This window comes from Leptonychotes weddellii, chromosome 12, assembly GCF_054177405.1.
Source record: "Leptonychotes weddellii isolate Sample4059 chromosome 12, ASM5417740v2, whole genome shotgun sequence".
In the NCBI taxonomy this organism is placed as follows: Eukaryota; Metazoa; Chordata; class Mammalia; order Carnivora; family Phocidae; genus Leptonychotes; species Leptonychotes weddellii.
In genome coordinates this window covers 38,989,326-39,006,259 of record NC_138380.1, presented here as the reverse complement: position 1 = coordinate 39,006,259, position 16,934 = coordinate 38,989,326, and the positions used below count along the sequence as shown (strand labels likewise).

Below are 16,934 nucleotides of genomic sequence, written 5' to 3'. Positions count from 1 at the left end.
ATGTGGCCCTTGGGAAGGCCTTGGTGAAGAGAACATGCTGCTAATGACCCTGGTGAATGAGTCAGACCAACCCTAGCTCACAGAATTGTCCTCATATGGGAATGCTATCTGGGTCTGGCTTTTTCAGTTCCAGCCAGCTAGAGGGCCCATGCTTCCCTTTGCTCCCCCATCTGATGTTCCTCAGGCTCACTGGACACCCTCTGTAGTCAGTATCGATGTGAGGACGACCTGGGAACAGGGATCTTTCCAGCACCCGATGCATCACACCGCCCTTACCGTTATCCGGAGGCAGGACGGTAGGAACCAGCTCTAAAGCCTGCCATCCCAGGGGTCCCTTTGAAAGCCTCTGTGATTGCTGGTGGTCGGGGTCAATTGTGCAGATGTCTTTAAAAGTGTCTCACTAGTGACCAGAAAGTTACTTTGTCAAGATGACAGATGGACTGCGAGCAGCCCCTCCGCCCTGCCTCTTCCTTGTGATGTCAGCTCCATTTACTTGTCAAGAGAAGGTATTTTTGTAGCTCCCAACAGCGTGCGGGCTTTCATGGGCAACCTGTGAAAACGCTTCTGTTCTGTCCTATGAAAAATCTGTTCAGTGGCTTGTTGTTGACCCACAGGAGTCGGGGGCGTTTGAGGACCTGGTGAGTCCCACCCACTGTGGGTGACACAGGCAGTGGCCTGTGCTGACGAGGGGGGCACCTTTCAGGGCTGGCCACGTGAAGACATGGTTTGCCACCGCCAGTCACCCAGGCAGGACACAAATGGGGTCTAAGACATTCTGCGTGCATATTTCGGACATGTTCCTTCTTGGCAGAGAATCATCTATGTGCACTACTAAAAGGGTTCATTGAGTTCTCAGCCCCTTTGTATGGCCAGGGAGCCCAGCTTTCGCATGGCCGTGGGCCAGAAAAGGCACTGCCGAAGTCATATCTTCATCTATCCTTCCTGAACATCATATTGCAGCCTTTCCAGTGGAAGTTGCTCCGATTTTATTATTGTTTTTAACTCCTTCACCTTCACTCCTCAGTCTCTCCAGTCCCCCTGCCAACCTGGTGGGCAAGCTCCATGCTGTCCCCCAAAGGGTGGGAAGCTGGCTTCTGCCCTCTGCGTCATAGGTCTTGCTGGTGGTTGGAGTTGGGCTCCCATCATCTGGAGAGTAAAAGAACTCACCAGAAATGCAGACAGATGTTCGTAGAATTTTATCTCCCCTTTCCTTTTCGTTTTCTTTTCGGGTGGAGGAAGAACCGGATTCATTATTCTTCATGTGCTGAAGGGCGCACAGCAATGTAAAATAATCAGAGGTGTTGGGAGAGGTGGCTGGACCGCTTGTGTTTGAGGCTTTGCAGGACTCCAGCCCCTCTTGAGCCCCGAGTCAGGAGTACGTGGACATTTTCTTGGAGCACCAGATCCATCCCACATCCCAGCTCTTTGATTCCCTTTTGCCTGGGGAGGGGAGAGGAGTAAGCTTGGGGTCAAATAAAGAAAGGATGGCCACCTTTACTCCTCTCAGTTCACACACCTGGCTCCTCTCCCCTGGCAGGAGGGGACAAAGTCCACCTTCTGGTTTTCCGTCCTGCTTCTGGGAGCCCGAGTTGTCAAAGCTGCATCTGTGACGGCGTCCGGTGGTCCAAACTGGCTACTCTGGGTTCCATCCATTATAGCTCCGTGAGCGTGGAGCTGCCAGCCAACCCCTTGCTCAGACGATGTACAGTCTAATAAAAACCAGGCAGTGCTACTTTCTTTGGGCTACTATTTTTATTTGGTGGTTATTTCTTTTGTGTTCTGCCATCTCTAATGTTTTGGTTCTATTTCAAAATATGATTAAACAGAATGAGGAGCTGTTTGACACTGCCCCGTTTTAAATCAGAGTTGTACTTGAGTAGCTGGGACATTCTAATGGTCTGTGTTTCTTTGTTCTGAGAGTTCCTTGAAAAGGCAAAAGAAAAAGCCAGACCTACATCCTTAAACAGCATAAGACCCCAAACAATCCCTTCCAACAAACTAAAGCCCATTAAAAAAGAATTGAAATGTCAGGTAAGTTAAATATAAAAAGGCCTCCTTATTAATCCCCCGTTGCTTCTGCTGGCACGTGTCATATTTTCAAGGTACAATATCAGGAGAGCACTGTCATTTAGTGATGTATTAGGGCCATATATCATCAGAACATCGTCTTTGTAGAGGACATGGGTACTAAAAGACACGATTCTGGCCAGACAGAACAGCAGGGGGTCTTACTTCTTTTCTCCACCCCTCCTGCCCCTCCTGCCATTTTCTTTAATCTCCCTCTGTTTTGTGTTGCAGAGAAGTGAATTTCTTCATGGGATATGACTTGTTGCAAAATAATCGGGGGGCCCCAGTGGGCTTCATAAAGTCTTTTAAATGGCTGAGCTTCAAGAGCAGCTTTGTTCAGAGTTTGCACTGTTAGCCTGGCCGGGGAAGGCGGCATTTGCCAGGGTCCGGGTCTCTGGGGTAAAGGCTTGCTGAGCCTAGACAGGAGGAAGAAAGAATAACACTCCCAGATGTAGCGCGATGAATTGTGTGATGTTCTTGCAAGATGCTTTCACATTAAGTCTCCAAAAATATATTCTTGCAAGGTATTTTTACCTCTAGACTCCAAAAGGATAACCTCTGGAGGCTGCCAGTCTTCCGCGGGAGGCACTGGCGACAAATCCAGGAAGAAATGAGAGGACGTGGAGGCTTCGGATCTAGGTTCTGATCTGTCTTGCAAATGACCGGGTCCTCAGAGACTGAGACTCGTTCTGAGTGTTAAGCCAGAGACTTAATCTGTCTATCTTAAAATGCACTATTTTTACTCGTGTGATCCAAATGAAACCATAAACCACTAAGGTTTATAATAGTCTGAAAATGGGGAGTGCTTAGCAAAGGCAAACATTTAGATTCCTAGCGACGAGGAAGAGATGGCTCATCTTAGCCTCTGAACCAAGCTGTGCAGCATAGTGGTTAAATCACCTTCTCTGGTATCAGCGAGTCTTGCCTTTGAATCTCTGCCCTTCCTAGCTATGTGTAAACCTGGGTAAGTCATTAACATTCTCTGTGCCTCAGTCTTCTTATCCATAAAATAGGGGTAGATTGGTACCTTCCTGAGACTTGATGTAAGGGTTAAAAAGGACACAATACATAAAACATGTTTAGCACAGTCTGGTAAATAGTAGATTTTCTATAAATGCCAGGTGCTATTATTCTTAATAGTTCAGCAAGCTGCCCAGAAAACTATATGCCGCTTCATTGTTTGGTTAGCAATGGATCAGCTCTCTCGCTCTGGCTATGGAAGGGGTTTGCAAAAGTGGTGGAGGTTGGGGGTTCAGAAAGATCTGGAAATGCTAATTGACATTAGAAGCAAGGGCCATTGACACCTGCCGCCTTTCCTACAGACGTCAGACATCCCCCACCTCTTGTACCTATCTTAGGACCTCATCGATTGGGAAAGAAAAGAGGTGTTGGGAGACTATTCCCTTGGCTGGGAAGTTTGAGTCATTTTCCCTATCAAACACCCTTTCCTCATCTTAGAAATGGTTTTGTTAATTTTTTTTTCTTTCTCTCCATTGTTTTCCCCTACTTTCATTGAGCTGAGAGATATGGCTCAGAGCCTCATCTTGTATACTAAGGCTTTGTAGTGGACCGAACTGCCTTTTCTTTTTTTTCTTCCAGCTCATTCTATGCAAGAATTATGGGGAAGTCAGTTGTACTATATCAGTAATAAAGAACAAGCAAGTAAAAGCTTAATTAAAACAATAAATCATCAATCAAATTTAATACTGCTACTGCCAACCACTGAACTATCTCAGTTCCCCCCCACCCTCCCAGTGATGATTTTCTCGGAGGTTCAGAACAGATTTTGTCCAAAGGAGACAGGCTGGAGCAGGTACAAACTTGTGTTGTCTCCTCTATGAGTGCTCATGCTCACTTGCAAAGGATTTCCCCTGACCATATGTTCCAGAGAATCACTATATTTTATGTCCCATTTATCAAAGCCACTGACAACCAGTGGAACCTGTCCCTTCTGGGTCTTTTCTTTCAGCCTTTGCCTACATCTCTGTATTCTAGAACTGTGACATTCTGCAGTCAGGTCTGTTTGCCCAAGTCTCCGTCCAGCCCTTGTGTGGCACCTTTAACAGGTTACCTTACAACAAGGGCAGGAGACCTCGCCTGTCTGACCCAGATGGCCTCTTTCCAGAAAATTTCCAGACTAGCTCAGCTATATATTAATCTATTCCTAAAATCTCAATAGTCGAGTAGGAGCTAACCTAATTCTAATATGATGCACCCATAAATTTTAATGCTGTGCCTTAGCAACTAACCTCCCCGGCTGGCCCCTTAATCCAGGCCTGGGAACCAGGCTGTGTTCCCAGGTCCACTGCTAGCTAGCTCTTCAAGGGACCTGAGACACTTAATTTTATTGTGTGCCATTCCACCATCTGCGAATCTCAAGAAACCTGTGAGGATTAATGAAATAATGTCTGCAGAGCGCTTTAGAAGAAAAGTGCTATGTAAACATGAAGTATTATTCTTCTGTTTATGAGAAGTTTTATAATATTGCCTAGGAGAAATTGTGACCTGCGTTCAAAAGCACCATAAAGTTCCCTTTGGCTCTTCTGGGGCTGGAATTGGGTTACAGTGGGGAACTTCAAGGAAAAGTTGACCTCTTTGACTTCATGCATGGGGAGGCTAGAAATTCCACAGAGTATACATGTGCTGATGTCGGATCAACCTTCCTCCTGGGGAAGCTTGACACAAGACATTTGTATTCCTAAAAACAAATTCCTCTGTGAGCAGTCTCCAGACTCAAATAGTGAACCATCTTCGTGTGTGGACTTCAGATAAATTCACTGATAAAAATAATTCGGTTAAGGGTCACCGTGTCCCATCTGTGGTCACTGACCACGATGGCTTTTGAGTCAAGGTGAAATTCTCACTTGATGCCAGAAGTTACACAGGAGTTTTTGTGTGACCTGCCAGTGTCTGACGTCTTGTTGCCTCCAACACTGTAGACGTTTCTGGAGACTAGAGGGGAAGCTTGTGGCATGATTTCTCACTCCAGCAGCACTGAGTACTATGGCCTGGGTGTCACGTCCTGGGTTTTTTTTGGCTGCTCTAGAACTTCACGGCTAAGTACCTATACTTCTGAGAGTGGTCATGCTGGGCATCCATCCCCTGGACAGTAGCCCATGATGAAGGGTACAGACCATTCAGGGTTAATATGGGTTCGCCCCCATGGAGGTTTGCAGTTTGGGAGGGGCATTCTTGAGGGCAGCACAATCTATAAGCCCCTCCCCAAATAAGACTGCAGTGATGATATGAGAATGGGGGATATGCATCTAAGGAGGAGGAAGGGAAAGTCGGCAGGGTTTCTAATTTAAGGAAGAGAGCCACTGTTAACCCCTTCATCTCCTCTCTGATACAACCTGGTCTGTAGGCTTCATTGACATACTGAGTGTTGTTCATTTGGGCAGAAAGAAGTATAACAACTTCGCAGCCTTCTTGATTTTCTGAAAAAGGGTCTGGCACTTAGAATTTGCTAGTTTGCCAAATGACAGCTGTTTGCCTCCAAGGCAGGCTTTGCTTTCATAAGAGACAAGGATGGAAGGAAAATAATGCCATCTTCTAGAGGAAGAGACTCGTGGGGTCTGCCACCTTCCTAACATGGCCCTGGAGTCTCAGCAGGCTGGGCACCAGGTATTTTTGTTTTAATTCTTATTTCAAGAGATTTGTGATGCTGTTTCAGAGTCTAAAAATAGAGTATTTGCCAGCTGACATTTCTCCCTGATCAGTCTCATCCTATTAGCTGCTGTGTTTTCCTCTCCAGATTTCTATTTTATTATTATTTCTTAAATATAAGTGAAAGGTCAGGTAATACTTTCCATATTTCATAATAGGATTGGTCCTGGAAGAATCTTAGAAAAAAATATCTTCAAGACATTGGCTTGAAATAGAACAAAAAAAGCATGTCAAAGACATTTTTTTTCTAGTTGCAGAAAGCAGACAGGAAAACCTCACAGTGGTGATCGGCTATCTTCTCTATAGCCCCTGCCCCCCTTCAGTGAGAGATCATGTCCCTCCACACCAGACACTGAAAAATGTTCGGGAGCCCCTCATCCTCCCAGTTCCGAAGCCCAGGGAACTCTGTGCTACCACCTAGTGGCAGATCTCAGGCACAGCAAGCTGGCTGCCGGAATCCTGTTTGAACTTGGCTGTGGCTGAGGCTGTGGTTTGGCTCACAACCTTATAGAGCTTTGTTGCCAGCCATGTAGACTTTTTCTTTTTTACTCCCTATGCCCCCCTTTTATTTTTGCGTGTTGGCACTTCATTTCATGTGCCTCCAGAGGCTGTTTTTTGGGTTTTGATATATTTGGTCTCTCAGGAAGGAGGCAATCATGCCGACGCCTTTGACAGCAGGTAAATCACAGGCTGGCTGACCCTAGAAAGGGATAAACACCAGGAGACAGAGACTGAGAATGAAAAATGTGATAAGGTTTATTACTCTTCTACACCGGCTAGGTCCGTTTCTTTTAGAATGTTCTGACATTTTTCTCCAGTGCTTTTCTACCACTCTCTCTGTTGCTTAGATTTGGGGAGATTCCAACCCAAGCTGGAACCTCTGGATAGTTTGTTCAAGGAAGGCAGTCTGGCTTTCAGAGGTACGATCAGCACAGCATCCAAAATGGCATAACCATCCTCATGACCAGAAAGCAGCTGGTATTTGTAGACCCTCCCATGGTTGGTGATGACACAGCTCCTGTTAGAGAGCTCATTTCACCACAGGGGAGGCACCAGTCTCCCCTGGGGCCTCTGGGCCGGGACACTGTTTTGTTCTTGTCCGTATCCTGGGTGCCTGGGAAGTAGCAAAGTGCAGCATTTAAATGTTTGCCTTTGGAGTCAGACAGACCTCTGTTTGCATTCCAAATCTGCCTTTTGCGTGACCCTGGGCAAGAATCTTAACCTTGGCTCCCCGTCTGTAAAATGGGGGTGATGTGGATTTTTTTTTTGTGTGTGTGTGTGTGAAATAATGCATATAAAATTCTTAGCGCAGAGCCCTGGACATAGAACGTATTTGTCCAGAAGAGATTTCTTGAGTGGAAAAGTGAACCGAATGAGCCCTGGCCTTGCTTCAAGGCAGAGGACACCTGGCTCACAGGGGGATGAGGAGGCCGGTGGAGATGGACCCCTGCAGGCATGGCTTTGTGTACGCCACTTCTCAGCAGGGCCACTGGCTGGAGCCCAGTGCGTTGGTCTCTTGGCAAAGTCAGTGAAAGCGGAGCGAGTGGTCTTAATTAACCTGTGCTTAAATTTACTCTGTAGCTGCTGGACTCAATTAAGGAGACAGAGGAATCAGCCTCTTACGAGCAATTCTCTAGTTTTTCTTACTTTCTTCGAGGTCCTGGGATTCTAAGCATGTGCTTCATATCCATGCCAACTAGACACCAGGGAAATGATCAGATATGGCAGTTTGGTAGAATATAAAAAAACTCCAAATGTTATTAGAAGGGGGGAAATCCCCCACTAAACCTACAACTAAAGTTTAGGTTTGGGGTGTGTGTGTGTGTGTGCTTGTGTACATGTGTGTGTACAAAAAAAAAATTCCAGATGTGAAGCTACAAACCATCTGGTTGGAATAACTTTTGTGCTGGACTGTAGTTACAAGCTATTGTGAATTTGGGGATCCTGTTACGGATTTTGACTGGCTCCCAGGTTTCTAATTTAGCAAAGAGTTCCTATATTTAAGAAAGTGTGCATCTTCCTATTTATCAGACCCCTAATTGTCACTCACTGTGACTGCCCTCGGAGCTTTGAACTCCCCATGTCTGAGGATTTTTCCCTTCAGAGAGGAGATGCCCTTGGGGATGGCCCTTCCCTGAGGCTGCAGCCAGGTTTGCATGAGCCATGCTAACAGATGTTCTGGTCAGAAAGTGTGTTCATTTCACAGACGTCTTGGGGCGGGGGTGGGGGGCGTCGGTATCAAACGACGGCTTGCGGGAACTGTACTCTGCCAAATGAAGTCACTGTTAATAATGCCAAACAGTATATATACCTGGTCATTGCTCATGATTACTTTAGTGGTAGTGGAGGGACATTTAATTTTTTTTAAAACAGACCTCTTTAATTTGAATTGTGACCATACTACGCATTATGTTTGTAATTTAAGAAAAATTATGAGAATCCACTGAAGGGCTGTGACTTGCAGGGAGCCTTGATTCCACCACCCTTATGAAAGGACAGGGTGAGGAAAGGGCAACTTGGGAGGGCTCGGAGCTGGGACATCTGGGTTCAGATGGTACATCTGCCTTCACTGAGGGACTGTGGACAGCTCCCGAACTCATCTCAGCCTCACTTGGCACAAGAATGCTCTCTGCAGAGTAGTGGTTCTCAGCTCTGGCTGCACATTGGAATTACCTGGGGAGCTTGGGAAAACATCTAGGCCTGGTCCTTAGGATCCATCAGATCTGAGCTACAGGGGCTGGGCAACAGTGCCAGTCTTTGTGAAGTACCACACAGGGGTCCTGATTTGCAGCTTAGGATGAGGACCACAGGATTGTAGGAGTAAATGAGGCTAGCTCCATGAGGCCCCCTTCTCACATAAAGGACACCAAAAAGGGGGAAAAGAAGAGAATCAATTACTCAGGTCTTACACCTTCTCTGAGCAGCAGTTTTCTTGTTTATAAACTGGGGATAGTAATAAAACTTATCTCAGAGAATTTTAATAGGAATGAAAGCCGTAACACCTAGCATATAGCATATAGAAGAAACTTACAAATCTTGTTAAGTTTTGTGACATGGTATTTTCGGCACACGTAGATCCAGCCTGTGTATAAAGAGGCATATACATAATGTTTGGATCTTCTCTGAGACATTTTAACAGCTAACCTTTCAGGATAAAACCGAAGATGCAAATGTTCACCACACTTCATTAGCATAAGTGCTAATATAATGCAGCTGTCCCATGGCTATAAAACACTGACGACTGTGTCTCTGCTTGGCATGGGGAATATTATTTTTTCTCTTACTGAGCTGATTCAATACTCAACTTTGTCATTATTTGAGTTGGAACTTTAGATTGCTGCATTTTAATGCACTCTACTATTAAGGCTTGTTGGAAGGCTGTGTGCAAATATTTTTGTTCTCACGATGCAGTCCTGGCCCAGGTAGCCCAATGGGCAAAATATGATTTACACAAATATTATCATTTCTATAGTGTGTACTAAAAAGAAACCTTAGAACAAAGTGGGAGAAAGCTTTGCTCTCGGCATTCAGTTATCTAGGTGACGTTGGTTTCTAAAGAGGGGACTTTTCATTCCTCTCTCATGTGCCCCTAATCTCAAAAGTCCTGTGTTTCTGGATGAATATTTCTGTTCCAGAGAGAGCAAAATGCTTGCATGAGTGTTTCTTGCCAAGATGAAAGCAAGATAGGAAGAGGGAGGCTAGCAAAACCTCAGACATGTGTCAGCATTTGGGGGGTTCTGTTTGGAGTTTCTTTCAAATGTCTCTTGTCTCTTTCTGCCTAGAACAAGGAAGTGACCTGTAAGAGAGAGAAGTGCCCCGTGCTGTCGAGAGACTGTGCCCTCGCCATCAAGCAGAGGGGAGCCTGTTGTGAGCGGTGCAAAGGTGATTTATGTCTTGGCCGCCTTCTCTTCTGGCTGCTGCTTTGGCATTTTTATTTCTCTTTTTCTCACCTTCCTCTTCACTCAGCTCTTGGCTGGGGTGCAAGTGGGTGTTGGGAGGGAAGCTAGTGTCTGTGTGTGTGAGTTTGGGGAGGTTGGTAGTAACGGGGACTCTCCTAACGGAGAGGTGAAGGTTTGGTGGACATCTGCATGTTCGGTTTACTTTCTAAGGCAAGTTGCTGAAATGTGACAGAGAAGATGCAAACATGATGCCCCTGGGTGTTGGTACACACATGCGCACAGCTTATTTTGTCAAGAAGTGTCAGCCATTTTTCCAGGCTGCACGCTTGCCCTGCCTTACTCTGTTTAAATTAAGCCCGAATTTTATCATTTTGGCCCCGATTAATTTTTTTTTCCTTCCAAATTGAATCAAATTTCCTTCCGTTACCTTTGAAGCCTCTCTAAAATACCCTTACACCAACTTCATTTCCCATGGTCCTCCAGGGCATGCACTCTTTCCTGAGCATGCTGTTCGTGGTGTTGCCTCTTGGCCTCAGCTCAGGTCTCTCCTCCCCATGGGTCCAGATGCTCAAGCCCCCAGCCATCACTTGTCCCTTCCCCTCCATGTTTCTGTGGTACACAGAAGTCCACAGAGGTATTTCCAACATGTGCTTTTCCTCCTTCATTACCTCATTTGCATTCAGTAAATCATTAGCTCCTCAGGGCTGGGAGCCAGGTCATAGTCTGACATCACCTAGAGTGTGTGTGGCCAGTGTCTAATAGGGTGGGGCCCTCAGGGGCACTGAGAGCATCGTGGCTCGGGATGTGGGCTCTGGAGTCACACGGCCACGCCGGAATCCTGCAGTCCCGGGGTGCACAGTGTTTGCCAGAGTTCACATCCACTAGGAACCTCAGAATGTGAACTTATTTGGAAATCGGATCTTTGGAAGTGTAATTAGTGAAGATCAAGTCATACTGGATGAGGGTGGCCCCAAATCCAATATGACCAGTGTCTTTACATCAAGAAGAGGAGACAGACAGACAGACACACAGAGAAGACAACCATATTATGAAAGAGGCAGATATAAATACCTGGGCTCTGTTTCCTGGGACTCCGGTTCAGTTGTTCTGGGGAGGGGACTAGGTATCCTTTTTTTATAAAAAGCTCCCAAGAGATATAGTGTGCAGTCTGGATGGGAAAACCACTAAACTAGATCTTGACCTAGTACCAGGTGATTTGTATCCCCCAGAAGAATATACACTTTTTTTTTTTTTTTTGGATGGTGGGGAGGTTTAAAAAACCATCAGAAGAACTCTACAGATACCAGGCCAACTAAAGCCCATTAAAAAAAATGTTTTCTCAGTGAAGTATAGTTGACTCACAAAGTTACATTAGTTTGAGGTGTACAGCATAGTGGTTTGCAAACTACATGTTATGCTGTGTTCACAAGTGTAGCTACCGTCTCTCACCATACAAGTGTACGCTATTATAGTACCATTGACTCTATTCCCGGTGTGTGCCACTCATCTCCATGACTTAGTCATTCCATAATGTTCTAAAGCCCGTTTTTAATGACAACCCACAAGTCTCCATGTTGAACAAAGATCCTGTGAACTTTTCAAAATGCACTGTTACATAAAATCCACATTTCAAGAATTAATGCCCAATTACTTATTAATAACCATGGTTATTGTAGTAAATTATAATAATTGTTAAAAAAAAATAAAAACTAAAAAAGCAAAATAAAACTCAACAGAGGCCGAGATTAGAGTTATGCCACCACAAGCCGAGGAGCACCTGGAGTCACCAGGAGGAAGGAGAAAGCAAAGAGGGGCTCTTCCCTAGAGCTTTCAGATGAAGTGTGGCCCTGCCAACACCCTGATTTGGGGCTCCTGGTCTCCAGAGTTATGAGAGAATAAATGTCTGTTGTTTTAAGCCACCAAGCTTCTGGTAATTTATTCTGGCAGCCCAGGAAAAAGCATACACCAGCATTTCCACTTGAACAGGTGGAGACTTGGAATCTGTCTCCCCCAGTTCCCTCCTATAAGATGGGGATAATAATTGCGTTGGAGGGAATTGAATGGAAAGGTCCATTCAAAGTGCTTAACACAGTGCCTGGTGTGTAAGCATTTCTCAGTTAATGTAAGTATAGTAGGTGCTCTTTAAATACTTGTTGGGCTTGACTATAAAAAACATACCTTCCGAAGCCTTTTGGAACAGGGACAAGTAGGGTGGATGATATTTTTTCAGAGCCTTCTCAATCAACCGTTTATCTATCACCCCCTTCCTGTGAGATGGGAGTCAGATGTTTTACCCATGTGACTTCCGAGAGCTATCAGTGCAAGGCCTGAAATGTTCATTTGTCAGGAATCTCCCAAGCAGATGGTCAGATAAAGTGATTCCAGTGAAAACACATTAGCAAGCCGATGTGTGTCCACGTTACTGTTGTTTCACCTTGAAGAAGCTCCTCTCTTCATTATTTCATTTTTAAACTGCTTATTTGCCATCTTTATCTTTCCGTGATTAGCAAGGCTGCCTTGCCAGTGAGAGGCCAGTTGGCTACCACAGAACGGAGGTGTCAACGGAGGGGTCATGTGTTAAGGGAACATGCCCAAGGCTTTTGGTTCATTTCCCCATTAACTGTGATACAGAAGGGAACTTTCTGTTGCTGTACTGTGTCACTGTCTTTCCTGCTTGTCCTGCTATTTTCTGCATCATCATTCTTGCTTGTCTCTGATTATCCTAATCTTCCAAGGGGAAGAGACACCCAAGACACATCCATTTCCTGAGTGTTCTTTTGGGCTTAAGAAGATAAGCTACTTCAAATTAAACTGGGCCCAAGAATAGACCAGCGAATTCAGTGTCCTGAGATCTCTTTCTGATAGTGGTGTCAGGCTTTTGGGGGAGATCAAAATCCCCAACCTGCCCTGAGGTGGTCCTTTGTGAGAGAGACTCATGAATGCGTCCGATTTCTCAAGCTCTGGTGGTTGATGTTAGAGTTACCTACTTCATTTTCTCTGTTTCTACTCCATCACACAGAATTTGTCTCCAGGATTTTAAGAGACACAATTGTATGTGCTCATAGCTACTGGTTTATGTTTTTCTGATCAGAATAGTAACATATGCTCATAGAAGAAGCTTTGAAAAATAGTCTGAACAGTGGGAAAGCAGAAAATAAATTTACTCATAATCCCACCACCCAGAAGTTACAATTGTTAATATTTGGTATATTTCTTTCTGTATTTTTTCCTGTGTAAAAGTGTTAATCTAGCTAATATCTTAGAACTTATGTTGCATTATTTAAAAAAAAATTTCCACTTAACCTCAGGGCATAATATCTTTTCAACTTACTTGGAAATATTGGCCCTTGATGGGTACATACGATTCTTTTTTTTTTTTTAATTTAATTTAATTTTATTATGTTATGTTAGTCACCATACAATACATCATTAGTTTTTGATGTGGTGATCCATGATTCATTGTTTTCGTATAACACCCAGTACATACGATTCTGTTGTGGGAAGGTATCACCATTCACTGGGTCATTCTCCATTTTTGGGCATCGAGGTTGTATCTTGGATTTTAGCACTGGGAAAGATTAAAGCCAAACAGCTGAAACCAAAGAGCAGGTACAGTGAAGGAAGGGCGGGAAAGAGAGAATCAAGAGGAGCATTACCTGGGTAGAGAGAAAATGTTAGTGTTAACCCACAGACCATTCTGGATTTGGTTTCCAAAGGAATCTGGATGGCCCTCTCCTTAACCCTTTTGTGCCCTTTGTTCACACAGGGGGGACAACAACAAACCCTTAGTGTGCAGCAGAAATTCAGAGACAGTAGCTGTGTTTCTCGTGAGTCCTTTTCCAAACAGCGTCCTCCAGGCCAATACTGGGGGTTTTGGCTTTTCTGATTCGAGGAGGGTGACTCGGGAAGGAATCGTATTAATGAGAAGTTTGTTGATAATACTGTATTTTAGAGCAGAGTGATGTTTAGGCAAGATTGTCTCAGGGTCAAATAATTTTGATCAGATCAGGGAATAATAAGCAATTAATTTTCCTTAGCAAAGAAATGGAGCGTCTGGTTTTGGATGAGTTAAGGCATGGTAAGCAGAGAGCTGATGGACTTAATTCATCTGTATTTTGAAGGGCATTTACATTCAGGGGTACCACCTAAGTCTCATTCTAAAGTTGCTCACCAAACAGATTAGGCCACAGTGTGGTCAGGCCTGTTGGAGAGGTGAGCGCAACACGTATCCGACCTCCACTGGGTGGAATGGATGGAGGGTGTGGACCTACCAGGCTTCCCAGCAGAGAGAGCCCTTCTGGAAGAGCTTTCTACCATCAGCAGGCACGCAGGAAGGTGAAATCCAGCATTGCTAACTGGGTGAAGCAGTAGTGAAAGCTGGCTAGTTGCTTTGACTTTCCTTGAGCGTTGTTTTTTGTCTGTCCTTTCTCCTACCTGAGGGAATCATGAGTGTAAGCAGTGATTCTCAAAATGCAGTGGACTGCAGAATCACCTGTTAAATGTAGATTCCTGGGCCTTGCCCCCTAATAATAATAGTAACTGAGATCATCATATTCTTCATCAAAATAACAGCAGCTACTACAGGTAATCCTTACTCAGAGCCAGGCATGAAATCCCCACAGCTTAGTGAGATACATACTATCATAGCCCCATTTTGCAAATGAAAAAATGGTAGCACTGAGAGGTTTAGTGACTTCCCCAAGGTCACAGAGCTAGAAAACGATGGAGATGGGGCACAGAGTGTGGTCTCACCAGGAGGCTTGCAGGCCTGCTGTATTAGAAGCCCTGGGCCTGGGTTCCTGAGTCTACATTTCCAGGTCTCCACTGGGCCTCTCATGGAGGCTGAGGCTTGAGAACCACTGCTACCAGTTGAAGAAAGGACAGGAGGACAGAGGGTGAGCCTTCTTTTTTTTTTTTTTAAAGATTGTATTTATTTATTCATGAGAGACAGAGAGAGAGAGAGAGAGGCAGAGGGAGAAGCAGGCTTCCAAGGAGCAGAGAGCCCGATGCGGGACTCGATCCCAGGACCCTGGGATCATGACCTGAGCCGAAGGCAGACGCTTAACCATCTGAGCCACCCAGGCGCCCAGAGGGTGAGCCTTCTTGATGAAGGAATGAGAACCACATACTTACAGGCTGTTGGTTGATATCTACTCTGATCAACACATCTTCGAGGTGAAAAACCTCCTTGCCCTTTGTAGCTGTGAGGCCATTGTGTTTCTCTGACTCTATGTCCCCTTCTTTTTGGAAATTATATATTACTACAATGATGGTGTAAGAGATAAAGTAAAATAGATAATGACCACGAAAATATAACTCAAATGTTGACGTACTGGTGAATGTTTATCAAAATTTGTTCCCAGTTATTCAGTTGTGTAATAAGTGGGGGAGAGCTCGATGGTTAACCAGAACTGGTTACCCATCTCCCATCATTCGTTGGGACTTTTCTCTCTTTCTCTTTCCCTTTCTAGCGTAATTATATAATTTTAACTTCAGTTTGATACCTGCTACATTAATACATTATCATACCAAAAAATTTAAACAAGAGGGAAAAAAAGTCTTATTTGAACTACAAAAATCCACTCTTCTCAGAAATAACAACTCTTATCAATTTATTGGGTCTTTCCCAGACCTTCTTCAGTTTATTACGTATTTATTCACACATATATGCATATACATACATACGTAATTTCGTATGTATGGTTTTATTTTTACATAAATGGAATTAAATGTTATATAATCTTTTACAGTTTGCTTTTTAAAAGTATTTCAACAATAGTAGGACTTAGGAAGTTTCCCGTGCCAGTTCATGCTTTTTAACCCTTATATGGATTCTAAAGCATACATGTACAGTAATTTATGTAACATCTCCCCACTGATAGATGTTTAGATTTTTGTTTTTTTGCTAAGAAGGGAACCAGCTTGCCATGACTGTTGTGCACACATGTGTATGTTTCTTAAGGACAGAAACCTGGAACCCAATGTGCCATGGGGGAGGTGTGCAAATGTTCAGTTGAAAAGGACATTACTCGGGGCGCCTGGGTGGCTCAGTCATTAATGTTTGCCTTCGGCTCAGGTCATGATCCCAGGGTTCTGGGATCGAGCCCCGCATCGGGCTCCCCTGCTCCGCGGGAAGGCTGCTTCTCCCTCTCCCACTCCCCCTGCTTGTGTTCCCTCTCTCGCTGTGTCTCTCTCTGTCAAATAAATAAAATCTTTAAAAAAAAAAAAGAAAAAAAAAAAAGAAAAGGACATTACTCGGTGGGCTCCAAAAGAGGCAAGCCTTTTCCAAGGCAGTTCCATTCCTATTCCCCTCACAGTTTTTAGGCCCTTTCTTCCTGAGAGGTGATGGGCGAGAGGAGGCAGAGTGAGTGTTACACATGGCAACATTTAGACATGTTGGCTACCTTCGCCTTCAAATCTTGCCCCTGCCCCTCCTGCTGATTCCTCATTTTAGACTGCTACATGGACACTCGTATCCCACTTCTTCCCTGTTCTGGACTTCCTCCCCTAATACAGGGGATATTTTCCTTCCCCTTTCTGTGGTTTGGTGAGAAATGGTAGCAAGTGTGAAGAACCTAGCTGAGGGCTATCAATTGCTTTCGTGCTTTTCAGCGTATTCTAGAAAGCACTGACAATTGTCAACAAGTTAAGACTCGAATGATACTATTTTCACAGAGTTTGGCCCAATGCTGGCAAACTGCAGTTTGGAATTGACTAAATTTAGAACAGAGGCTAGATAAAGAAAGGGGGAAATGTTTTCCTTGCCTCATATTTCTAAGAATGATCTTTCAATAAGAAATACTATTATTGGTATCTTTGTCATCCTAATCATCAAATGTACTCCGCATTTGAAGCATTTGAAAGTGCTCTGAGGTTATCACTTTTTGTTTTGATACTTCTAATATGTGGAAAGTATGGAGAGGAGAAGGCATATTATTAGCTCATTCTTTCTTGGACTGTCTCTTAAAGAAGTTTGGATCACATACAAATCCTATATTATGCAATGTCTATGTTTGTGCCCATATTTTATTCTATGTGCACTATCATATATTTGGCCACTTCTGTAATTAGTGTTCATAGCTTATTTATGATTATGTGGGGCCTAATTTCATTCCTTTAAATAATTACAGATGTTTATATTTATTGGATCTTGGTCTTTATGATCATGACCATTCTTTAAGGGTCTTGACAAGTTATTCCCATTCTTTGTTTGAGGCCAGGCTGCTGATGAGGAACACACATTCCTGATGATGTTATTCCTATAGGAAAACACAATCTTTTTTTTTTTTTTTAAAGATTTTA

The 16,934-nt window shown here is 44.2% G+C and overlaps 1 protein-coding gene across 6 annotated transcripts in view; it reads left to right on the top strand.

Annotated features, from left to right (window-relative positions):
* BMPER (BMP binding endothelial regulator) overlaps positions 1–16,934 on the top strand; it is a 242,622-nt gene that overhangs the window by 19,604 nt on the left and 206,084 nt on the right. For all 6 annotated transcript variants that reach the window (XM_081800290.1, XM_081800293.1, XM_081800288.1 and 3 more), the window contains exon 3: positions 9,516–9,615. In XM_081800290.1, the coding sequence (XP_081656416.1) occupies positions 9,516–9,615 (100 nt within the window). The remainder of the gene's footprint in view (positions 1–9,515; positions 9,616–16,934) is intronic.